Source organism: Oratosquilla oratoria, chromosome 9 (genome assembly GCF_046742065.1).
Source record: "Oratosquilla oratoria isolate Oo_2021 chromosome 9, ASM4674206v1, whole genome shotgun sequence".
NCBI classification, from domain to species: Eukaryota; Metazoa; Arthropoda; class Malacostraca; order Stomatopoda; family Squillidae; genus Oratosquilla; species Oratosquilla oratoria.
Genome location: NC_134785.1, coordinates 60,277,379 through 60,303,026, shown reverse-complemented (window position 1 = coordinate 60,303,026; position 25,648 = coordinate 60,277,379). Strand labels below are relative to the sequence as shown.

The 25,648-nt window shown below is 46.8% G+C and overlaps 1 protein-coding gene across 1 annotated transcript; it reads left to right on the top strand.

Moving 5' to 3' along the window:
* Positions 1-770: 770 nt before the first annotated feature.
* On the top strand, positions 771-25,648 carry LOC143028482 (cyclin-J-like). Its single transcript, XM_076190653.1, has 6 exons — positions 771-929; positions 15,410-15,581; positions 16,752-16,883; positions 19,263-19,415; positions 20,058-20,217; positions 22,269-25,648. Exons 1-6 carry the CDS (start codon positions 849-851, stop codon positions 22,462-22,464), a joined length of 894 nt encoding a protein of 297 aa, XP_076046768.1. The 5' UTR covers positions 771-848; the 3' UTR covers positions 22,465-25,648.

The following is a 25,648-nucleotide window of genomic DNA, read 5'->3' as shown; positions in this document are numbered from 1 at the left end:
TCTTGGTTTGCTTGTTTGTTGGAATTATGACGTCAGAACGCCTGGACTAGTTGACATGTGGGGGGGGGGGCGCTGCATGGAGGAGTGGGTAACGTTCTTGCCCAAGTCATTAGAGGCGTGGGTTCGATCCAAGGGTAAAAGCTAGACAATTATTACAGTTGTGCTTCTGTGGCTTCCCACTCTCTCTGCAATGGCGGATACTGAAGGTGTAGTCGACCAATGCCAGTCATTGTAGTCGAGTAGATGACAGTGCATCATAAGGTAGAACAAAGTCGGGTTGATTTGTGTGTTGAGCGGGTGAAATTGTTACCCAGGACCTAAGGAATTAAACAGGTGTGGAAGCAATATCAGGACGGTTTGCACCCCTCACATTTTTTTATTAACTTGAGCTTAATCTACGCAATGGCACTTGATATATGTTGTCTTGTCCAACCCTAGACTATTTAATTCGGTCAAGGAAATTGTCCAGAGACTTCGAGCCTCCACACTCGACAAGGATCGATATCGCAGTTTGACCAAGTCGTATTCCACATTTTAGCTGAACAAGATAGTCTGGCGTTAGCCAAAAAGAAATCGAAAGACATTAACCTCACAGGCGTTTTTTTTTTCTCTATTATTCTGTTTTTTGAGTCCCCATTATATATATTAATCCCCCGTTGACCAAAAAGCAACGTTGGGTCTACTTCCCCCATCTTCCCATCCCCCCTACTGTCGATTAGACCACTACCATCACCAACCCACCATCTTCCTTTCTTCCCTTCCAGAGGAGATTCCTCTCCAGGCAGGCGGAACCGGCGAGAGAGGAGAAGGCGGAGGAGGAGGCAAAGGGAAGCAGAACAAGAAGCTCGATGGACTATTCCAAAGAGGTCCTCTCCTGGATGCACATCCGAGAAGAACAGAACCTTCAGTATCATGGCAACTCCCCTCAGGTGAGAGTGAGTGGGGCGACACGTAGACGTAGTGTACGGGTCTAGGAGACAAGGTCGTTGCACCCCCTCCCCCCCCTCTCTCCGGGGGAGGGTGCCCAGACCACTCTCTCTCTCTCTCTCTCTCTCTCTCTCTCTCTCTCTCTCTCTCTCTCTCTCTCTCTCTCTCTCTCTCTCTCTCTCTCTCTCTCTCTCTCTCTCTTCCTCTCTTCTCTCTCTTCCTCTCTCTTATCTTTCTTCCTCTCTCTTATCTTTCTTCCTCTCTCTTATCTTTCTTCCTCTCTCTTCTCTTTCTTCCTCTCTTCTCTTTCTTCCCCTCTCTTCTCTTTCTTCCCCTGTCTATCTCTCTCTCTCACACCTCCCTTTCCCCTTGAGTCTTTTTCCTCATATTCTTAGCCATCTCCTTCCTCATCTCGTCATTTCCTTCCTCGTCATCGTCTTCGTCTTTTTCCACATCTCGCGCATGACCCTCCCTTCTCTTCATCGCCCTCTGATCTTCTTTTCCCTCCCTCCTCTTCTTCCCCTCTTTACTTTCTTCACACTTCCCCCTCCACCCCCCTCTCCCCCTCCTCCTCCTCCTCCCCCTCTCCCCCTCCCCTCCTCCCCCTATCCCCCTTCCTCCTCCCCCTCTCCCCCTCCTCCTCCTCCTCCCCCTCTCCCCCTCCCCTCCTCCTCCCCCTCCTATTCTCCTTTCTCTTGTCCCCCGACACTATTTTTCCTTGTACCTCTTCGAAGAGACGGAGGAGGAAGAGGAGTATTCTGGATTTGAGAAGGTCTTCCTTCATCAGTTGAGGAGAGTCGTGGGGCTCCTTCAGTGGTTCTCCTCCTACTTCTTAGTTTCTAGATTTTGTCGACTAATAAATCGCCACCACTAACAACTCCCTCCTTCCCCCCACACACACCTCCCCCCTTACCCCCCACACCTCCCACATCACAACACAGATGTATAGTGTATTAACCTAAATCGTATGTATTTAATGGTAATATACAAGAAGAACTCGCGGAGCCTTGTCTCTAGTTTTGAATTCACTTATGGCATGGATGTTAAGTATGGTCAGATTACCTGGCCTAGATTTTTTTTTTTTTTTTTTTGGGGGGGGGGGGGTCAAGAGAAATTAATGGTATGGCAAGGACACTCAGTCCTATGGGGGGAAAAATCTCCCACCTGAATATTGCATTTTTATTTTCTTTTATTGCGTTAGCCAGAATAGAATTTTAAAGTACTACAACAGTCCTGGTTTTGTTCCCCTGAAGACGGTCAGGAGGGCGGTAGGTTAGGCAGAAGGAAAATACAAAAAAGTTTTCGGACCAAAGCGTCACTCGTGTATTCGAACAAGCCAGGGCAAGTGGCAGTCACTAGTGGCCGTTAGGGGTTCATAGTGGATCCCTTAGGAAACACGCAGTGATAATGAGCTGACCACAGTCGAGGAAAGTTCCAGAAACCAGTGAAATTTAAACCGAGAGAGAGATGAAGTTGTTGGTCGGTCGGCGGCGGGGGTACCGATGGGCACTTTCATCACAGATTGTAACAAAATACTTCGGTGAAGAGGAAAAATTTGCGATCGAGTTGTTTTTCTAAATAAATCTACTGATAGGAAATGGAATAAAAAATGTATATAACAGGATTGTTGTGCTATCGAATACACAATAATGAATCGTTCAAATCGAAAAAAAGTAACTTCGTCTTCAGATTAAGAGGCGCAGTGGAATGTACGATTGAACTCTTGCTCAGTCGATGGAGAGATTGATATAAAAACGAAGAGTTTCTGTGATTTTGTTAAATATAATTTTCATTGGTATTATCAGGACTTGAATAAGGATTAAAGAAAGCCTACTAAAATATTCGCCTTTGATTCTTTGAGCTGGTAGGAGAGGGCAGTGTTAACGGTTTTTCTTTTTCAAATTATGTTAATTGAATTTGTGAGACCCTTTTGATCATCGACATGCGTCTTTTGTGCTGGAATTCGCGCGTGCAGGTGTGACATGTTGTATATTTTTGTTTTATTTTGTGTGTGTGTGTTGTTGTACTTCTCTGGTTGCAGTAAGGAGCCAGTTTTGTGGTACGAATAATCCAGCCTTCTCCTCCTCCACGTCTTCCTCCTCTTCCTCCTCTTCCTCCTCTCCCTTCTCTTCCTCCTCCTACTTCTCATACTCGTAATCATAATCATGCTCACTCTTATCTACCTATTTCTTTTTATCCTTTTTCGTCTAATTCTTGTCATTCTACTTGACATTCATTTTCTCATTCTTCTCGTTCTTCTTTCTTCTTCGGTGATTTCTTTTGAACTCGAAATTTGTGAAAGATGCAACTAATGCTTTTGGAGGTTTGTGTATGTTCCGTGTGTGTGTGTATGTGTGTGTGTGTGTGTGTGTGTGTGTGCGCGCCCGCGCTATCTTAACTAGTTTGTGCCCATGTCAAATATATGTGCATGCGTGTGCGTTTCCCTCGTGTGTATACTGGTGTGCACAAGTGTGTACGTGTATACGTCTTTTCGTGAGTTGTTTGATGCGTGTGTATGTACACATGATTTGAAGTTCTGTGTACGTGTTATCTCGACATGTGCACATAAATTCTCAGGTCTTCTTGTATCAGTGTGGTTTGTGTGCGCGAGTACGCGTGCTCTGGCTCCTATTGGGTTTCGTGTCGTAAAATTGAAGTTTAATTCTTGCTTTCTCTTTCTTTATGCTCTCTGTGAGTGATTCGCCACCGTCTTTGGACCACGTGTTGGACTCGTGATCGACAGCCATTACCCTTATAGATGAGAGCTCAGCTCGTATATGGGCCGATCTGTGGATAATGCTGTGACCTTACACACACACACACACACACACACACACACACACACACACACACACACACACACACACACACACAAACTGAAGAGGTTACCACCTGGAACCTGTGCAGTCACCTTTGCCCTTTGTGCTCGGGTAGCCGAGGCATTTGGCTCTCGGGATCGAACGAAACGAGCCCTTCGTAGTGTCTGTGCGAGGTCGCACCCAATGCGCCACAGCGGCAAAGGTCCTAAGTATGTATTGGTAGTACACTGTCCCTCATCCCCCTCCACCCTCCACCCTCCCCCGCACCTTCCCACCTCTCCCCTTCTCCTCCCCTATTCCCTCCTCTCGCATCCTCTTCCTCCCCCCTCTTCCCCTCGTGCCAAAGTCCTCTCACCTCTTCTCGATTCTTCTCCCCTTCCCTCGTCTTACATTTTGTCCCCTCTTCTGTCTCCCCTTTTCTTACAATTTCCTCCACCGTTTCTCCCCTCCTTTTCCCTTTTCAACCTCCTCTTCCCTTTTCAACCTCCTCTTCCCTCCTCTTCTCGTCCCTCCTCTCCCTTCCTCTTCCCTCTTCATCGTTTCCCCCTCTCTCGTACTCGAAATCTTGCTCCCACGTCTCGTCTCTCCCCTTTCACACGTATCCACTTCTTTCCTACTCCCCTCCTCTCCACTCGCCTTCCCTCGTTTCCCCTCTTCTCCCTTCCTCTCCTCTCCCCTCCTTCCCTCTCCTCTCCCCTCCTTCCCTCTCCTCTCCCCTCCTTCCCTCTCCTCTCCCCTCCTTCCCTCTCCTCTCCCCTCCTTCCCTCTCCTCTCCCCTCCTTCCCTCTCCTCTCCCCTCCTTCCCTCTCCTCCCCTCCCCTCCTTCCCTCTCCTCCCCTCCTTCCCTCTCCTCCCCTCCTTCCCTCTCCTCCCCTCCTTCCCTCTCCTCCCCTCCTTCCCTCTCCTCTCCCCTCCTTCCCTCTCCCCTCCGCCCCTCTCCCCTCTCCTCCACTCCCCTCTCCTCACCACTTCCCTCTCCCCTCACCTCTCTCCTCCTCCCCTCTTCTCTCTCCTCTCCCTCTCCTCTCCTCTCCCCGACTTCCCTCTCCTCTCCTCTCCCCTCCCTTCCCTCCTCTCCTCTCCTCTCCCCCCTCCTTCCACTCTTCTCCCCTCCTCCCCACTCCTCTCTTCTCCTCTCTTGTCCCCTCCTCCCCTCCTCTCCCCTCCTCCTCTCCCCCTCCTCTCCCCCCCTCCTCTCCCCCCTCCTCTCCTCCCCTCTCCCCTCCTCTCCCCTCCTCTCCTCTCCCCCCTCCTTCCCTCTCTTCTCCCTTCCTCCCCGCTCCTCTCTTCTCTCTTGTCCCTTCCTCCCCTCCTCTCCCCCTCCTCCCCTCTCTTCTCCCCTTGTCCCCTCTGCTCTCATGTCCCTCTCGTCTCCCCTCCTCCCCTCTCGTCTCCCCTCCATCCCTCTCGTCTCCCTTCCTTCCCTCTACTTCCCTCCCCAGTCTCGGCTCCTATCCTCTTCCCCATTGTTCTTTTGTCCCCTCCCTTCTCTCGTTCTTTTCTGCCTACAGCTCTATTATCTGCGGCGGCCGGCTGGCCGGCCAGCGGAGTACCTTCCTTGGAAGACTCACGCCCTCTACCATCCGACCGACAGACCGACCAATCAGTCAACTAACCGACCAGGTAATCCATTCTGCCATCTAACCTGTCGGGCAAGTCCCTCAACCACTTTCTCCGCCCGTATGTCGTCGTCGTCGTTGTCGAACGGATTGCCGCCCATCCGAATTGTGGCTCATCCATCTATTCAGAGATTTTTTTTTAATGTATTGTGACGAAGGTATATGTGAACCCTTTTATTCTGAACCTCAGGATCTTTTGTTATGGACTTCAGGTGTTTGCCTTGCTCTGAACGGGGTCTCGATCGATTGAGACATCGTTCCTGCAAAGGATAGTATCGAAGATATATAATTAGATAGTCGGACGCGTGGCACAGCAAAATCTACTTAGTGTCTAGTCGCATTCTCATTGTGGGTTTCTGTTCTCGTCACCCAAAAGCGCATTATCACTAATGAAAATGAACGTTTATTGGAGTGCCAAGAGTGGATATTATTATTTTGTTTATTTTGTTTTATTTTATTAATTTATTTTATTTTGTTTTGTTTTATTATTTCTTATTAATTTATTCTATTTTATTTATTTTTATTCTATTTATTTTATTTTATCTATTTATTCATTTTTATTATATATATATATATACATTTTTTTTTTTTCTTTTTTTTTTTTTTTCTCCCGTTTGGGTTCTTCGATGTAGTCACTTCAAGCTGCTGTTTTCAAGCTATATGACGTCACGGCGTTTGCCAAGCGTCAGCCGAAGTTAAAACAAGTAAATAAATGAATAGATATACAATCAAAATGGGTTGAGTTTTTAAATGCGTATCGTGATGTATCGCACGGATCACCCATGGCGAATTTAAAATCTTCAATGTTCTCATCGAATCAGACAAGATATAATGGTCTTAAACTGTCCGGAAGTAGATTTAATGTGGAAGGGGGTTGAAACAAATTCGCCAGTCGTGTAGTAAATTAATGGAATAAACTTCTTGCAGAGGCAGCGTAATATAGCACACTTCAAAGTTTTAAGAATCATTTAGAAAAACACCTGAGCAAAATACTGTAATGCCTGCCATTCATTTTATTTTATTTATTATTTGTCAATTTTTATTATAAACTATTGTCATTTATTTATTTATTTTGTTCATTATTTATCATTTGTTTATTTTTTCCGCATCCGACTTAGTTATGGACCAAAAGGTCTCCTGTCTCTAACTTTATAATCCTTAATCGGATTGTTCTTGAGCTAGATAGAATATGGTGTTGACCAAAAGAAAGTATGTAGCCACTCCTCCACTTTAGAGCCTACCCCTCGCATTCGGGGGGGGGGGGGGTCCAACCAAGGAACTCGAAACTCAATCTACCGTTGAATGCAACCCAGTCAGTTAAACGGAATCTTCTAGCGTTTCCTCTCTCTCTCTCTCTCTCTCTCTCTATCTCTATCTCTCTCTTTCTCTCTTTCTCTCTTTCTCTCTTCATTTAATCTTTTCTCTTCTCCTTTTCTTCTTCATTTAATCTTTTCTCTTTACTTCTCCTTTTCTTCTTTTTCTTCCCCTCCTCCTCCTCGTCCTCCTCCTCCTCCTCCTCCTCCTCCTCCTCCTCCTCCTCCTCGTCCTCCTCCTCCTCCTCCTCCTCCTCCTCCTCCTCCTCCTCCTCCTGCTTCCGTCTGGAAGAGGAATGCCTCTCACCAGCTAGGTCACTGACCTGCAGGAGCCGAACAGAAGCTGAACTCCTTGACTGCCGATATCAAAACAAAGCCTGAAGAACAGCGATCGGGCGCTTTCTGACAGAAATGAAGGTTCTTCTCACTAAATAAATACGTTTGTATGCCACAGGCCTCGAGTCCTGTCACGTACAAGAATCACAACCTACAGAACAAAGATTAATAAAGTAAATGGATATTAAATATTAATGCAAGATAAAAGGTGTTTTGGGGAAAGCGCAACCCGTAGGTGTACCAAGGACAACGATGTACCAAGTACTGTAACTGTACCAAGTACCCCAGTTCCCCCCCCCCAAGACACACCCGCACAGAAACGTTACACAGATCACAAAACACCTCAGAATGGATCAGACAAATAAATTTCTAAGTCAAACACACACACACACACACACACACACACACACACACACACACACACACACACAATAAATAAAATCACCCATTACTGAAACAATACGGACACAAACTGATCGAACTTCGGACATCCACATCGCGCCTAAGACACAAGACGACATTCCTCAGCTTGTGGGTAACTACATTTTCCTCACAGAGATCCCAGTGACCGTTGCCGGCTTCCTCGAGGCAGCGGGTTCGTCTCCAGTCGAAGAATTTCCTATGATGAATTAGCTAAAGCAAATAGACAGATGAGTGAGGAGTACAAGGGCGAAACGTATGGACAACCACAACAAAGCACATTCCCCTCTCCAAGTCAGTCAGTTAACGGTAATCTCTTCGGGGGCTTGCCGTGGCTCGTTCGGTAGAGCGCGATTCTTGTGACCGCATGGTGAATTCGGCGTTTGTTCGAATCCTGCCCGCGACGCAGAGGTTAGGAAGGGCACCCACCCCAAGTAATGGCCCCTGACCCCTGCTCACCTAGTACTTGAGGTGACTTGGTGACGTCACTGTGTGTGTGATGCATCAGTGTCCGGGTATCGTCACTGATGTGGCTATAGCGTGGACACCGTCTCCTGCGTTCATGTATGAAAAGTTCTGGAACCCTGGCAAGGTTGAGGTCCGAGCGGATACCATCCCTGCAAACCTCGAAAAAAGGAATAATCTCGTAATAAGATAAATAAAAAATAAATTGGGAGGACTTTAGTGCCTCGAGGCCCAATAATATGAAGAGAAATTTATTGGTGAAAGGCAGTAGTTGCACCTGCTGCAGGAGGAGGAGGGGGAGTGGGTAAGTGATCCTCCAAGAACTTGTTCTTCGGGCGCCATCGCTGGAGGTCCTCCTTGGATTCTGTCCCTTGACCTCTTCAACACTGCGACGCTCTTGGAGGACACAAGACTTGTTTTGTTTTGGGTAATGGGGGTCCTGGACTGAACGAGGTCGTTCGGGGTCGAGACCCCATGTCCCCTTCAGGAACCCTGAAGTAATTTGTTGGTGTCGCCGGATTGAAGTGATTAGTTGGCCTCCTCCCTCTCTTACTCTTCTTCCTCCTCCCCTTCCTCTTCCCCATCCTCCCCTTTCTCCTCACCCCCTTCCTCCTCCTCCCCTTTCCCCTCCTTTCCTTCCTTCTCCTCCCCGTCCCTCCCTTCCTCCTTCCCCTCTTCCTCTTTCCGTTCCTATTCCACCTCCCATCCCCTCGCCCTTCGCCATCCTCCCCATCCCCTCTACCGTATTCCACCTTTCCCCTCCGTCCTTGCATAGGGGTACTGACTTGATAAGTTTTATGTAATCAGTAGTTTAGTGATTTTAGTGACGCTTTCCTCCACCTTTACCTCATCTCACTTTCCCTCCACCTCCCACTTTCCTCGCCACCCACTTTCCCCCACGTCACCCATCTTCCACTTTCCCTCACTTCGCACTTTCCCTAGTTCCCGCAATCCCCCCCACGCACATTTCAACCACCTCCCACTGCTCCCCCAGCTTATATTTTCCCAGTCTCCCACTTCCCCCAACCTAGGACATACTGCACCCCCCCCTCACCTTCCCGCACCTCTCCCTCCCCTTACCGCGCCTCCCCCTCCCCTTACCGCACCTCCCCTCCCCCTCACGTGACACTACATCCCCATCATCTGCCCCTACCTTCTCTCACCTTCCCGCATCTCTACCTCACCTCCCCCTCATCTTCCCTCACCTCCCCCTCACCATCCCGCACCTCCCCCTCCCCTTCCCTCACCTTCCCGCACCTCCCCCTCACCTTCCCGCACCTGCCCCTCACCTTCCCACACCTCCACCTCACCTTCTCGCACCTCCCCCTCACCTTCCCGCACCTGCCCCTCACCTTCCCACACCTCCACCTCACCTTCTCGCACCTCCCCCTCACCTTCCCGCACCTACCCCTAACCTTCCCACACCTTCCCCTCGCCTCCCCCTCACTTTCCCGCACCTGCCCCTCACCTTCCCCTCACCTTCCCGCACCTGCCCCTCACCTTCCCGCACCTCCCCCTCACCTTCCCGCACCTCCCCCTCACCTTACCGCACCTCCCCCTCACCTTCCCACACCTCCCCCTCACTTTCCCGCACCTCCCCCTCACTTTCCCGCACCTCCCCCTCAATTTCCCGCACCTCCCCCTCACCTCGCAACTCCTCCTCACCTTCTTGCAACTCCCCTTCACCTGCCCCTACCTCCCCCTCACCTGCCCCTACCTCCCCCGCATCTACCCACACCTCCCCCTCACCTTCCCACACCTCACCTTCTCGCACCTCACCCTCACCTTCCCGCATCTCCCCTTTCACCTTCCCGCACTTCCCCATCAACTACCCCTCACCTTCCCTTCCCTCCCCCTCACCTTCCCGCACCTCCCCCTCACCTTCCCGCACCTCCCCCTCACCTCCCCCTCACCTTCCCGCACCTCCCCCTCACCTTCCCGCACCTCCCCCTCACCTTCCCCTCACCTTCCCGCACCTCCCCCTCTCTTTCCTGCAAGTCTACCTCACTTTCCCGCAAGTCTCCCTCACCTTCCTGCACCTCCCTCTCACCTTCCCGCACCTCCCCCTCACCTTCCCACACCTCCACCTCACTTTCCCGCTCCTCCCCCTCACCTTCCCACACCTCCCCCTCACTTTCCTTCACCTTCCCGCAAGTCTCCCTCACTTTTCCTCACCTTCCCGCACCTCCCCCTCACTTTCCCGCACCTCCCCCTCACTTTTCCGCACCTCCCCATCTTCCCACACCTCCCCCTCACCTTCCCACACCTCCCCCTCACCTTCCCACACCTCCCCCTCACTTTCCCTCACCACCCCCTCACCTTCCCACACCTCCCCCTCACCTTCCCACACCTCCCCCTCACTTTCCCTCACCTTCCCGCAAGTCTCCCTCACTTTTCCGCACCTGGCCCTCACCTTCCCGCACCTCCCCCTCACTTTTCCGCACCTCCCCATCTTTCCACACCTCCCCATCTTTCCACACCTCCCCCTCACCTTCCCGCACCTCCCCCTTACCTTCCCGCAAATCTCCTTCACCTTCCTGCACCTGCCCCTCATCTTCCCGCACCTCCCCCTCACCTTCCTGCACCTCCCCCTCACCTTCCCACACCTCCCCTCACTTTCCCTCACCTTCCCGCTTCTGCCCCTCACCTTCCCGCACCTCCCACTCATTTTCCCGCACCTCCCCCTCACCTTCCCGCACCTCACCCTCACCTTCCCGCACCTCACCCTCACCTTCCCGCACCTCCCCCTCACCTTCCCACACCTCCCCCTCACCTTCTCGCACCTCCCCCTCACCTTCCCTCACCTTCCCTCACCTTCCCGCAAGTCTCCCTCACTTCCCGCACCTCCCCCTCACTTTCCCGCACCTCCCCCTCTCTTTTCCGCACCTCCCCATCTCTTTCCCACACCTCCCCCTCACCTTCCCGCACCTCCACCTCACCTTCCCGCACCTGCCCCTCACCTTCCCGCACCTCCCCTCACCTTCCCGCACCTCCCCCTCACCTTCCCGCACCTGCCCCTCACCTTCCCGCACCTCCCCCTCACCTTCCCGCACCTCCCCCTCACCGTCCCACACCTCCCCTCACTTTCCCTCACCTTCCCGCAAGTCTCCCTCAAATTCCTGCACCTGCCCCGCACCTTCCCGCACCTCCCCCTCATTTTCCCGCACCTCCCCCTCACCTTCCCGCACCTCCCCCTCGCCTTCCCGCACCTCCCCCTCGCCTTCCCGCACCTCCCCCTCACCTTCCCGCACCTCCCCCCTCACCTTCCCCCTCACCTTCCCAAACCTCCCCCTCACCTTCCCACACCTCCCCCTCACCTTCCCACACCTCCTCCTCACCTTCCCGCACCTCCCCCTCACCTTCCTACACCACCTCACCTTCCTACACCACCTCACCTCCCCCTCACCTTCCCGCACCTCCCCCTCACCTTCCCACACCTCCCCCTCTCATTCCCGCACGTCTCCCTCACCTTCCCGCACGTCTCCCTCACCTTCCCGCACCTCCCCCTCACTTCCCCGCAAGTCTCCCTCACTTCCCCGCAAGTCTCCCTCACCTTCCCGCACCTGCCCCTCACCTTCCCGCACCTGCCCCTCACCTTCCCGCACCTCCCCCTCACCTTCCCGCACCTCCCCCTCACCTTCCCGCACCTCCCCCTCACCTTCCCTCACCTCCCCCTCACCTTCCCGCACCTCCCCCTCACCTTCCCGCACCTCCCCCTCACCTTCCCGCACCTCCCCCTCACCTTCCCTCACCTCCCCGCAACTCGCCCTCACCTTCCCGCACCTCCCCCTCACCTGCCCGCACCTCCCCCTCAACTTCCCGCACCTCCCCCACACCTTCCCGCACCTCCCCCTCACCTTCCCGCACCTCCCCCTCACCTTCCCGCACCTCCCCCTCATCTTCCCGCACCTCCCCCTCATCTTCCCGCACCTCCCCCTCACCTTCCCGCACCTCCCCCTCACCTTCCCGCACCTCCCCCTCACTTTCCCGCACCTCCCCCTCACTTTCCCGCAAGTCTCCCTCACCTTCCCGCATCTGCCCCTCGCCTTCTCGCACCTCCCCCTCCCCTTACCGCACCTCCCCCTCACCTTCCCACCCCCCTCACTTTCCCGCACCTCCCCCTCACCTCGCAACTCCTCCTCACCTTCTCTCAACTCCCCTTCACCTGCCCCTACCTCCCCCTCACCTACCCCTGCCTCCCCTCACCTACCCCTACCTCCCCTCACCTTCCCACACCTTCTCGCACCTCACCCTCACCTTCCCGTATCTCCCCCCTCACCTTCCCGTATCTCCCCCCTCACCTTCCCGTGTCTCCCCCCTCACCTTCCCGTATCTCCCCCCTCACCTTCCCGTATCTCCCCCCTCACCTTCCCGTATCTCCCCCCTCACCTTCCCGTATCTCCCCCCTCACCTTCCCGTATCTCCCCCCTCACCTTCCCGTATCTCCCCCCTCACCTTCCCGTATCTCCCCCCTCACCTTCCCGTATCTCCCCCCTCACCTTCCCGTATCTCCCCCATCACCTTCCCGTATCTCCCACCTCACCTTCCCGTATCTCCCCCCCCTCACCTTCCCGTATCTCCCCCCTCACCTTCCCGTATCTCCCCCCCTCACCTTCCCGAATCTCCCCCCTCACCTTCCCGTTTTTCCCCCCTCCCCTTCCCGTATCTCCCCCCCACCTTCCCGTATCTACCCCCTCACCTTCCCGTATCTCCCCCCTCACCTTCCCGTATCTCCCCCCTCACCTTCCCGTATCTCCCCCCTCACCTTCCCGTATCTCCCCCCTCACCTTCCCGTATCTCCCCCCTCACCTTCCCGTATCTCCCCCCTCACCTTCCCGTATCTCCCCCCTCACCTTCCCGTATCTCCCCCCTCACTTTCCCCTTTCTCCCCTCTCACCTTCCCCTCACCTGCCCTTACCTCCCCCTCACCTTCTCGCACCCTCCCCACCTCCCTTTTCCTTCCCTCCTCCCTCTCCCTTTTTCTTCCCTCCTTTCTCTACCTTCTCACAATCCCTCTCCCTCTGCGTATCCCTCTGCCTCTCTTTCCTCCCTCCACCGTCTACCACCTCCCTTTCCCTCCGCCTATCCCCTACCTCCTCCTCTCCATACCCCACTACATCTTCTCACTAGTTGTCTCTCTCTCTCTCTCTCTCTCTCTCTCTCTCTCACACACACACACACACACACACACACACACACACACACACACACACACACACACACACACACACTCTCCTACACTTTCTTTCGTCTACATCCCTCCCTCCCTCCCTCCCTCCTACTCTTCCCTCCTCCCTTTCCTATTCACTACCCTTTTCCCCATCTGCTTTAACACCTTCCTCACCCCCTTTCCTTTTCCCGCGCGTTCGCCTCGCTGTCTTGTCTTGTCTTGTCTTTTCCTGTCGCCCACTCGCGCAGTCGTTGAAGCGGAGCCAAGCGCAGAGCCGCCGACTGGTCCACAATGATTTTTTTCGTAAGTTTTGTTTTTCCTTTTTTCTTAAACTAGTTTAGCAGGTGAATAGGTTAGTTGCCCTGGCTGGTTTTGTAGCTATGAATTTTTTTTCCGTGATCTGTTTTGGCGTGTTGTGTTTATGTATGTGTGCAAGTATGTATATATATATATATATATATATATATATATATATATATATATATATAATGTGTGTGTGTATGTACAGTGTCTATTGTATTTACCTTAATTGCAGGTTATACCCTTGTTTTCACAATTTTCACGATAAAAGGGGATTCGTCCATGACTGATCAAAACTGCATGGGGGTAGCCCGAATTGATATAAAAGATGTCACTCCCAGTTTATTTATTTTTATCTATTTATTTATTAACATCCCTCGTTACTTTATTATAGGTATTAGTACCTAGTCCAGGTTATCAACCAATTACTTTGTCCAATGTAAACAAATAGTTTGATTTCTTCATTACCATCAGTTTTTCTTTGCAACCCGCTGTAGTAAACTACTTTTATTATAATTATCATTATTATTATTATTGTTGTTATTATCATTTTTATTATTACTAATATTATTTTCCTTTTCGTTGATGCCTCGGCAATTGTAATTGTTATTTCGAACTGTATTCTTTTCATTATCTGCACTTCATGTATATTGATGTAATGCCAAATAGACTTACTTTCATACTTGTAAGCAACTTGTGTGGGTACGTAGCCTACACCAAATGCAACCCAACGATGTGATGTAGTTTTATCTTCAACCTTATGGTAGGAAAAAACATCCGTTTTAAAAAATGCCAGTCATCGTTGTGGTGTATGTGATATACAGTATGTTTACATATATGTATATACATATACAATGTGCGAATGCATTCGAAAAAGAATTCTGGTCACTTTATCCAGATATTTCTTGGCTACGAGTATTTCTGACAAAATACTAATATTTATTTTTTATTAAGTATCTAAGTCAGACGGTTTGGGGAAGTCTGTATAGTCCATAAGTTAAAAGAATTAAATAAATAAAAACATACGTATAGAGTTGTATATGCGGTTGAGTAAGAATTAAAAAAAGCATAGAGAGTTGTATATACTGTTGACATAAGAAATACTCGTCTCCAAGTCAGTCATGGCCCAGTGTCTCTCTGGGTGCAGCGATGTTTACAAACATGAGAAATAGGACATCAAGAAGACCCACTTGTGTATTTAGCTAATTGTAATGCATATATGCAGGAAAAGTCCTATACTCGTGGAGTCTGGTCTCTTCTCCATTAAACAATACCAATTTTTTAATTCATGTAACTCTTATTTGTCTTCCCCCTCTCACTCTCCCCTCCTCTCTCTCCCTTCCTTCCCCTCCTCTCCCCCTTACTTCCTCTCCTCTCTCTCCCTTCCTTCCCCTCCTCTCCCCCTTCCTTCCTCTCCTCTCTCTCCCTTCCTTCCCCTCCTTTCCCCCTTCCTTCCCCTCCTCTCCCCCTTCCTTCCCCTCCTCTCCCCCTTCCTTTCCCTCCTCTCCCCCTTCCTTCCCCTCCTCTCTCCCTCTCACTCTCCCTCCATCTGTCTCTCTCTCTCCCTCTCACCCTCCCTCCATCTATCTCTCTCCCTCTCACTCTCCCTCCATCCATCTATCTCTCTCTCACCCTCTCTTCCCCCCTCTCCCTCTCTTCTCCCTCTCTCTCTCTTCCCCCTCTCCCTCCCCTTTCACTCTCCCTCCCTCTTTCTTCCATTTTCTCTCTTCCTCTTTCTTTCACACTCTCTCTCCCTCTCCCTCCCCCTCTCTCTCTCTCTTCCCCTCTTTTCCTCCCTCCCCTTTCCCTTTCCCTCCCTCTTTCTTCCATTTTCTCTCTTCCTCTTTCTTTCACACTCTCTCCCTCTCCCTCCCCCTCTCTCTCTTCCCCTCTTTTCCTCCCTCCCTCTTTCTGTCCTTCTCTATCCCCCCCTCTCTCTCTCTCTTTCTCATTACTTTGTTTACTTTCTTTTCAAATGTACAGTAGCTACTTATCAGTATGTATTTAAGATAACATTTCGCTTCACATTGCTTCCCTCAGCTTTCTATGCGCGGTGCTATGGTCGACTTTGTTCAGATGGTGTGCGAAAGACTTCGGCTTGCTGTGACGACCACTCACTTGTCCGTGTACCTTCTCGACCGTTTCATGGATGCACATCACATATCGGATAACCAGTTACGGCTAACTGCTCTCACGGCGGTGTTACTTGCAGGTAGGATGAAATGGCATTTCGCTTGTCAAGTTGTTCTTCTTTCCACATGTAGTAAGGGCGTTTTTGTTGACAAGGGTTATGTATAGCTTTTGGAGACTTTATTTCTTGTGTATTTCTTCGTGAGTCCCGCTCGCTGGTATCTTGCCACAGAAAGTAAAAGAAGCTAAATCAAATACGATTAGAGGGACCCGCGTTTGGGGTTTCATGAATTACTGTGTTCCATAATAGTTACAATGGCAAAACGAATGAAAACTAAGTTGCTCTTATGTGATGTTGACAATCGTAGAAAACGGGAATTAGGGCTGTAGACTTCAACCAACCCAGTTGCTTCCTTACTATAGAAAATTTCCCAGATTGTTAAGAGAGTTATTGGATTTGGTTTGGCAGTTGTGTTTGATCAGTCAATCCATTGCCCCTGGTCTCTTGCAGAAAACCTGTGACCATCAAGAAATCGGCAAGAACCTCCGAGCGGGACCAAATTTCACTCGGAAAAGATATTTTGTTGTTATCAAGGGATTCTGTTGATGTACATATCGTGATATAACTACAAAGTAATGTCGTAACACATTCGTAAATTTCAACAAGAACCTACTGTGTTGGATAAGAAGAAATTAAATAGACGATATCCATATATTTCGATCACGGACTGTGATCCTCTTCAGTGGAATACAGAGTAGTGGAGAAAAATAAGTGTCTAATATACAGAGAAAGAGAAGGAACGTGGGCAGGGCTCAGGTGGCGTCTAATGCTCTACGTGGCAAATCACCCGCTTTTACCAAAGATGGTAATAATTTATTGACTGCCCAGGTAGTAATACAGTCCGGGCAGTCAATAAATTATTACCATCTTTGGTGAAGGCGAGTGATTTGCCATGCAAAGCATTAGACGCCACTTTAGCCCTGCCCACGTTCCTTTTCTTTCTCTGTATATTAGACATGTATTTTTCTCCATTACTCTGTATTCCACTGAAGAGGATCACAGTACATGATCGAAATATATGGATATCATCTATTTAATTTCTTATCCAACACAGTGGGTTCTTGTTGAAAAATATTGTGATATACAAATGTATGTTTTAGATCTGTTTACAATAAATAAATGTCTCATAACTTGAAGCTTAATCTTCCCATTTTAGATAATGTTGTAATTGTTTAATTCCAATTCATGCAGCTAAGTTTGAGGAGAAAGACGCAAATGTCCCACGCATTTCTGAGCTGAACTTGTTTGCGAACTCGTGCTACAGCATCGGAATCTTCAACTCCATGGAAGCCTTTATGCTTAAATTCTTCAACTGGCACATTGGTTAGTGCTCCATACTAACCTTGAGCTGGTACATTGGGGTACTGAGGGCCCGCACTAAGATTCACCCAATACATTGCTTTCCGCATCATACTGACCTTTGAGTGGCCACTGGTAGCTGTCCTATGCCATACAACACAATGGTTAGTTGATGTTCATTTTGTTTGGTGGGCCCAGCACTTGCTCCTCTCTAAGTGGTAGCTCCACTGCCCAGGAGAGGGAGAAGTACCACCGATCAATTGCGTGTACAGTCCTTACAATTTCTGCTGCCTGTTAGGGTACTTCACCAGTGTGATGATGCTTGCTTCACCACACCATTCATCCACCTCTCCCCCATTCATACCTCTCACCCCCATTGATCCCTCTCTATTCCAATCTTCCCTCTCACCTTTGTTTGTCCCTCTCTATTCCAATCTTCCCTCTCACCTTTGTTTGTCCCTCTCTCCTACATTCATCCTTCTTTCTCCCCCATTCATCCCTCTCCTTCACCCATTCATTCTTTTCTCTCTCTCCTTTTCATCCCTCTCCCTCCCCCACTCAATTAATTAGATCAGGAGAAGACACTGAGATTCTGCAAGAGGATCTAACAAATTGTTCACATGGTTGGTGAAATGGCAAATGAATTTCAGTATCTCAAAGTCCAGTGTGTTAAATATAGGTTTACAGAACCTAGAAAGCAGGTATAGCTCAGATAACACTTTTTTTTAGAGAAAACAGAGTGCAAGAGAGACTTGGGAGTTCTATTGAGCCCTGACCTTAAATATAGGAAACAGTGCATTAGCGCCAGGAATAGAGCTAACAGAGCATTAGGTTTCATTGCTAGGATAGTTACGAATAAAAGTGGAGAGGTAATTTTCAAACTCTATCTGGTGTTAGTTAGACCCATCCTGGACTATGCAGTACAGTTTTGGTCTCCATCCTATAGAATGGATAGCAATTCACTACAATCAGTACAGAGAATGCCCAAAATGATACATGGGCTCAGAAATTTACCTTTCATGAACAGGCTTAGGCACCTTAACTTAAACTCTCTGGAAAGATGCAGAATGTGGGGTGATCTAATAGAGATGTTCAAGTGGATCAAAGGATTTAACAAGGGTGATGCAAACAAGGTCATCATATTAAGGTAACAGAGCAGGATTTGCAGTAATGGATTTGAATTGGACATATTTAGATTTAAGAAGGAAATAGGCAAGAACTAGTTTACCAGTAGAGTGATCAATGAATGGAATAGGCTTAGACAACTTTGTGGATATGGATGACAGGAATGGACATGGAACTGTCTAGTGTAGACCTTATGGTCTCTTGCAGTCTCCTTCATTCTTATGTTCTTATCCCTCTCCCATTCATCCCTCTTTATCCCTCATCAAGGACTAATGATGGGTACCTGCATGGGGTAGGCCTGCAAGATGGATACCAAAGCTGCCCATTTTCAAAACCCATGAACTTCCTCACCTCCCTCAAGAGGGGCTGACACTCCATCTCTTGACTCGATGTATTAACGACTTCAGCTGTATTTCTTACACAAATGGAGATCTGACAGTTGGCAACTACTTCCCTTCCTGTACCAGTTGGTGAGATTGAAATAGCCCTATGCTAATAGAACACAGATCACAGTCTGAGAGATTTGTGAGAAGGTCTGAGGACTTTAGCCAGCCATTATGGCACTCCAGGTTTTCCACTCGGTGAAACTTGAGGCAACAGTTATCATTTTCTCATTCTCTCTCACACACCCCCACTCCTGACCTTCCCTCCCTCCGTCCACGTTTTGATCTATTGTCTCGAGTTTAAGGTTCTTGCTTGGCATCTCTGTTTTCTTTATGACTTATGCCATTTCTTTGAAATAGTCCAGCCTCCTGCTTAGAGTGAAATGAAACTATTTACTTTTGTAAGAATATGGTACCAAAAGCTTGGTACTATATAAGAATAATACTATATAAGAATAATACAAAGATGTTGAAAAATAGCAGCAATCCTTTTATATCTCTTATTGTGTTTAATTTGTCAGTTTTCTGTATGATCAGGAATGTTTATGATTTTTTACGCAGCCCAAGAAATCTTCGTGACATTTCCCATTTCATATTTGCTGTCATCATTTACTTTAGATTATGTCATTTTTTTTTCTTTCTTTTTACATTATTGTAGAAGCGGTTTTACAAGAAGCAGTTTCATTATCCTTATATTATTCTCATCATCAGTGCTGACATCTTTTTTGTAGGCAAGTCATCATTATTGTTTAGATTGTGTGTAAACTTTTTCTGATCATGTAAAGGTACCTTAGAATATAGTCATGCTGTAATCAGATGTTCTTCAATGACATTTCATAAATACCCTACTGAACTCTAACATGTTAATAACTATACTTCACTGCTTTGATAACAGGGTGTGTGACAGCAGCACACTTTGCAGAACATTACCTGGCATATGGTGTGTCTCCTGTTGACACTATAGGAGGAGTACCTGTCACCTCAATCGCAAATGCTCGTGCAATCCTCTGGAGATTCACTGCTCAGCTCCTTGATGTCTCTTTACAGGGTAAGATGTTTGGCACTCAAGATGTATTGGTTGAGCGTGGGTGAATTGTATATACTGTATGGAGTTGTAGAGTTTGTGATCATGTAGTATACAGAGAATTTTACATTTATAATGATTAGGTGAGATGCTCTTTGTTAAATAGCATTGGGTTTCAGAAAGAGTGCGGAGTGTCTAAACAGTGAATAATTTTTTTTTCTTCTTCTTCTTCTTCTTCCTTTTCTTTCTTTCTTTTGGTACAACCCAATTTTGTTCAATTTTATAAAATATAGAATAGTATACGTCCTTGGAAATAAGTGGTGGTTTTGCAAGTTGAAAATTAGTCATCTCGCTGCCATCTGTCTTCAAAATCTACCAAAGACATCATCTTCATTTAAGACCGAGGGTTTGATACTTATTACCCCCCCACCCTTCCACACGTACTTTTTCACAAAAAGATAACTTACAAGTGAAGAACATAAGAAAGAAGCATACATTAGGCAGTTTCAGTCCATTACCACCTGTCATCCCCATCCATGAAATTCATATTCGCAGATTCTAACAATTAATTTTAAGAAACTTGTAGGGTTCATGCTTAGCCACCATATGAAAAATAAAGAATAAGTGTGAAACTTGTGAAATATTTTCAATTTCCCTCCATGGCAGATAGAGTATTTCTTCAATGGCAATGCTCACAAGTAGCAGCTGCTTGTGTAGCATGTGGGCGACTGTATAGCCATCTGCTACCAACTTGGCCGGAGCACTTACAAAACATCTCTGGATATGAGCTCAGCACACTTTCTCAGCTTATGGACCTTCTGCTCAGGTAAGAGTTAATAGGACTTAAAATGTTACCTAGCATTTGCCCATGTGGGACCAGTGACTACTTTTTGCTAGTGGTGGTCTTGCGAAATGAATGTCGGAGAATCTTCTTGCCACTCGTCTTCAAAACCTATCAGCATCCTTGCCTCCAGCTGAATTCAGAGAGGCTGACATTACTTCATATCAACTTAAACTGCATTTCCTCTACCTTTTCATGTGAGGAGAGTTGACAACTGGTGATTGCTTCCCTCCTACTAATGTAAGCTGGTACATACATACATATACCAAGGCTTTTTCCCCCTTCCAAGGGAGGTAGCCAAAAAGGGAAAGGCATAAAAACACTCCCACCCATTTCATCCCTAAATACACTCCACACCCCTCCCACCCTCCCTCTCATCTGAGCACCTCCTGGATGACGGGTCATCCCTGCACCCTGCCCACCACCCTGGGTCAGAAGCAGTGTCGCAAGACACAGTACATCCACAGCAAGGCCGCTTCATTTAATCGGCGACCCCCCCCTCTCCGTCCCCCTTTGCATATAAGGCGAGGACGGGGAGAAATCCCTTCGGGCTGCGTCAAAATTTACTCACACATACTACCCCACCCCCCACCCCCCGCCCATTCCTCCTCATGCAGTCACAACATCATCCATATACAACCATTCTCCACTCACCTCTGTCTTCCGTCCTCTCCCTTCCTTCCTCAACAGACATTCCCCTCTTCCCCAAAGCCCCCTTCACCCCATCCATCCACCTCATCCTAGGACGTCCCCTCATGTTCACTCCCTCCACATCTGCCTTCCATACCTCTTTTACTAGTCTTTCTTCACTCATTCTTTCCATGTGTCCAAACCATCCTAATATTCTTTCATCAACCCTATCTCCCAAATCCTTTTTCACCCCTGTTTTCCTCCTCACCTCCTCATTTCTCACTCTATCCAGCCTAGTAACCCCCACCATACTTCTCAGACACCTCATCTCAAACACATTCAAACTCCTTCTCTCTTCTTCTCTTATATTCCACGTTTCTGCCCCATACAGTGCTGTTGGCACAATCACTCCTTCATACAGTCTCCTCTTTGCATCCATTCCCAAACGTCTATTCCTCATTACACTCTTTAAACCACCAAGGCATTTACTCGCTTCTCTCAATCTACATTCTACCTCCACCTTCACTCCACCTTTTCCTGCTACACTTGCACCCAAGTATCTAAAACTATCCACTTCCTCCAGTCGCTCTCCCTTAATGTTCACTTCCAGTCTACTGCCACTTTCACCCCTTGTACATCTCATCACCTTACTTTTACCCACATTTATCTTTAGCTTTCTTCTATCACATACTCTCCCAAACTCTGCCACCAGCTTCCTCAATCCCTCCTCTGACCCTGCCACAAGCGCAGTGTCGTCCGCAAACAACAGCTGGCTCACCTCCCACTTTTCTCCATTTTCTTTAACCATCTCCAATCCCTGACCCACTACCCTAGCATTCACCTCTCGCACCACCCCATCCATGTATAAGTTGAACAGCCAGGGCGACATAACGCATCCTTGACGAAGTCCCACCTTTACATCAAACCACTCACTCTCTCCATTTCTAATCCTGACACATGCTCTACTACTCTCATAAAAACTCTTGACAGCTCCCAAAAGCTTTCCTCCTATCCCATAAATCTGCATAACCTCCCACAGTGCCTTTCTGTCTACCCTATCATAAGCCTTTTCCAGATCCATAAAAGCCCAAAAAACATCCTTCCCCTTTCCTATAGCTTTCTCACATAGCTGGTGACAAAAAGAATTCCCCCCACAAATACAATAGACAACAATCCAAAGTTCCTCCCAAGAGAGATTTGAGGCCTAAGGACCATTGCTGTCCACTTTGGAGTTGCAAGTTTCCATTCATTGAAACTTGAGGCAACAAATTGGTTTATTGACTCTTGAATTTATATTAACTTGTGTGTTTAATTTTTATGAAATTTTGAGCTTGAACACTTAGTATTAGATATTGTAGTATTTTATATGTTGCATACTTTGACAAATGTTCCCCATTTCTTCCTAGAATATACGAATCTGGAGTTAAGGGTACTTTGTGTAACACACCTGACTCGGGCCATGGTAGTGGGCATTCAAATAGCCTACAGAGTACACCAACATCACCAGCCACGGACGCTTCACCAGAGTCATTAGCGTCAACACCACCAGTTGAAGCACTTTGTAGTGGCTATTCTCTGACTGATGATAGTGAACAATCATAGCTAGTTCTTTGCAGTTTTCCAATGGATTTCACTGTACACAATATTAGTGCCTTAATTATTTAGTTCTTCAGTTATTTCGTCAGCTGTAGTCAGAACTAAAATGTATATAGCAGAAGCTCGTTATGTAATGATAGGTAGCAATCTTTACCTGATACAATGGTAAATGTGCCAGTATGTGAGCGTACTTTTTTCATTTATATTGAACAAATAAATCATTCTTCTTCCAATTTCTGAAATTACTTACTTGGTTATAACCAAGAATACTGTTTAGACTTCTATAAACTGTAAGTAGACGATTCACTTTTTCTTATTCTCTTGCTTCCTTTTTTCTGTTCCTCTCTTGAAAAACACTTAGGCCAATAAACATATTGGCATTCTATTATTAAATTGGAAACTAAATCCTGAAGTATAAAAAGTTTAGAATCATGCTTAAAGACTAGTGCTTAATTTGGAACCATGTAAAATGTTATACATACATACATAATACCCAAAGGCCTCCTCCCAGTTATAACTGAAGTTGGCAGAATCTGACAAAAATCATACAGATTGTAAAAGATACAATTGTACCCATAGACTGAATAAATATATTTCAGCTTTGTGTTGTAACGCCGAAATTTTTCTGTTTTAGTTTTATGGCACAGTAGCAGATTTTGTCATTTAGGTATCGGAAATTCTTTTTAAAATGAGATGCGATTTTAGGAAAATATGTGCTACCTAGATCTAATTAGCTATATAGATTATCAATAATCAGGAAAGTAATAATATGATTTATTGACTCGAGATCATGGCACTACTATTGGCTAATTGCTGTAAACATTGTTCAAACGTCAAGTTAATATTGCTTAGTTAATTAATGAGCTCATTTTTAACCAGCTATTCTTGTAGTGATAAATGAAACTTGCAAATTTTTTAGATTATGTTGCAAGGTTTTCCTACTGCTTAGTCAAATCTAATTCAGCAGTCCTCCCAGTGACTTGTTTTTTATGGCATATTTTCCCTTCACTATATGTTTAATGTCTTGGTACCTTTATTCACAGTCGCTATACATGCTTTCCTAATAGTTTTGATGATGTACGTAGATTTTTTTGAGATGTCTTCTCATTTACCTTTCATGGTAACCCAGCATTATATTGTGATATTAGTTTCATAAGAGTGCACATTGTACATAAAGACAAATATTTTGGGGCAAAATGCAACTGCTGAATTGCATAATTGGTATGTGTTTGATTGTTACTGTATCTTCAACTTTCTCCTTTTGTGACATTTTTGTCACAGCCTTTATATGTAACATAATTACATTTGTGATAACAAGTTTCTCTTACATATTTATTTTTTACTTTAATTGTTTGGTTGGTGAGAGGACGAGTCTTGTAAGTTTGGTGGAAGTACTTGGTAGCACTCCATTGGACTTTCCTAGCCTTGAATGAATACCATTTAGCATCATACTTTAAAAATTAATGCACGGTTTTTAAATGCTTGCTGTTCATTTTGAACTGTTAATTACTCTTTGCTATCATATAAAACAGGCATACAAGAATCTCCTCCCATCCTTCAGTAAAGAATGTTTAGAAAAAAGAAATTTAAAGCAAAGTATTTCATCATTCAGTGATGAAATGTGACAAATGGTATGATAAATGTTTATATTAAGATGCCTAGACTGTAAGGAACTGTAATGTAACAGATTGAGAATGACTAAGAGTTTTCAGTGATGAACAGTGGATAGCAATGATAATCCCAAGCCCTACAGAAATAATAGTTGTTGGCATTACTCACCATTAATACTCTTATTTAAAGTTTCTTTAAAAAAAAATCCAAATAGAAACATGAGCTTAGGAATGGTTACTACTTCTTACAAGAATTGGACAAAGAACAAAGATATTTATCTTAGATTTTTTCCCAATAATTTTAGTTTGATAATGAGGTTGAAGTTAATTTATAGTATCATGGAATTGAGCTAGGTAGAAATAATTTTGTTTATAGAAGCCAGTATCTGCATAAACAATAGCCCACCAGATTTATCACTTTTGTTTACAAGACCTGGGAGGGGGTTGTGTCTTGCTGCACTTAATTGTATTTGTCAACTGTCCAATTATATGTGGGTTTAATTTTCCTCATTGTAATATCAAGGATTGGAGTTGTGCTTATGGGTTCCCTTCTCTCTATCTTCATTTATCAAACTTTGCTTTGAATTCATTTATGATGTCCACTGAGGAGACGGGGGCTTGGCAGATAATCAGTTTGGTTTCAGAAAAAGAATTATTACCATTTCCAGCAGTTCATCACTTGTATCCTTTTCAGAAAAGGAAGAACTGTATAACAAATCTATGCCAGTACATACCAAAAGGCCCTTCCCCCCCTCATAAAAGGGAGCTGAGTCAGAGAATGCACTGACTACATGCATACATACACAGATCAGGTACATATGAGCTTTGAGCTCTCGTCCAGAAGGGTAATAGCTGTCAGTCAGGAGTCCAGCAAGTGATCCAAGACCATGGTGAATCACACGCATTACATACCAAAATACATTTTCCTTCTTATAGGTCAAGTGACTCCATGTAATGGAAAACCAGGTTCAAATGTCAGGCCCTCTTGTGGAAGCACTGTCTCATTGCATTGCCCAACTCCAGCAGTGTGGTGGAGAACAGGGATGACCCATCCTCCATGGTGGTCAGATGGGAAGGATAAGGAATAGGGTTTAGATGGATGTGGGATGGTTGTAGGATAGATGTAAGCTTCTGACTCGACCATCCTTCTTACATATACCAAAGTCTCTTCCCCCTTATAAGGGAGGTAGCCAAAAAACAAAGGCATAAAAACCACTCCCACCCATTCCATCCCCATCACACTCCACTCTACCCTCTTCCCTCCCTCTTATCTTGGCACCTCCTGGATAACAGGTCATCCCTGTATCTCGCCCACTGCTCTGGGTCAAAAGCAGTGTCACAAGACACAGCACATCCACAGCAAGGCCACTTCATTAAATCGGCCATCCTTCTTACAAAAGGAAAAAGGTCTTATGGTATGATTATTGGTAAGAATGTAATCTATAAGAAAATAGCTACATTCTTATGGTCCAGTATATTTGTCTCCATTGCTGTATCATATCCTAACTCTCGGTACTAATTTCGTCTTTTGATGCCTTTCCTACTTTTGTGTTGCTGGCGGGAGTCCCAAATTTTTCACT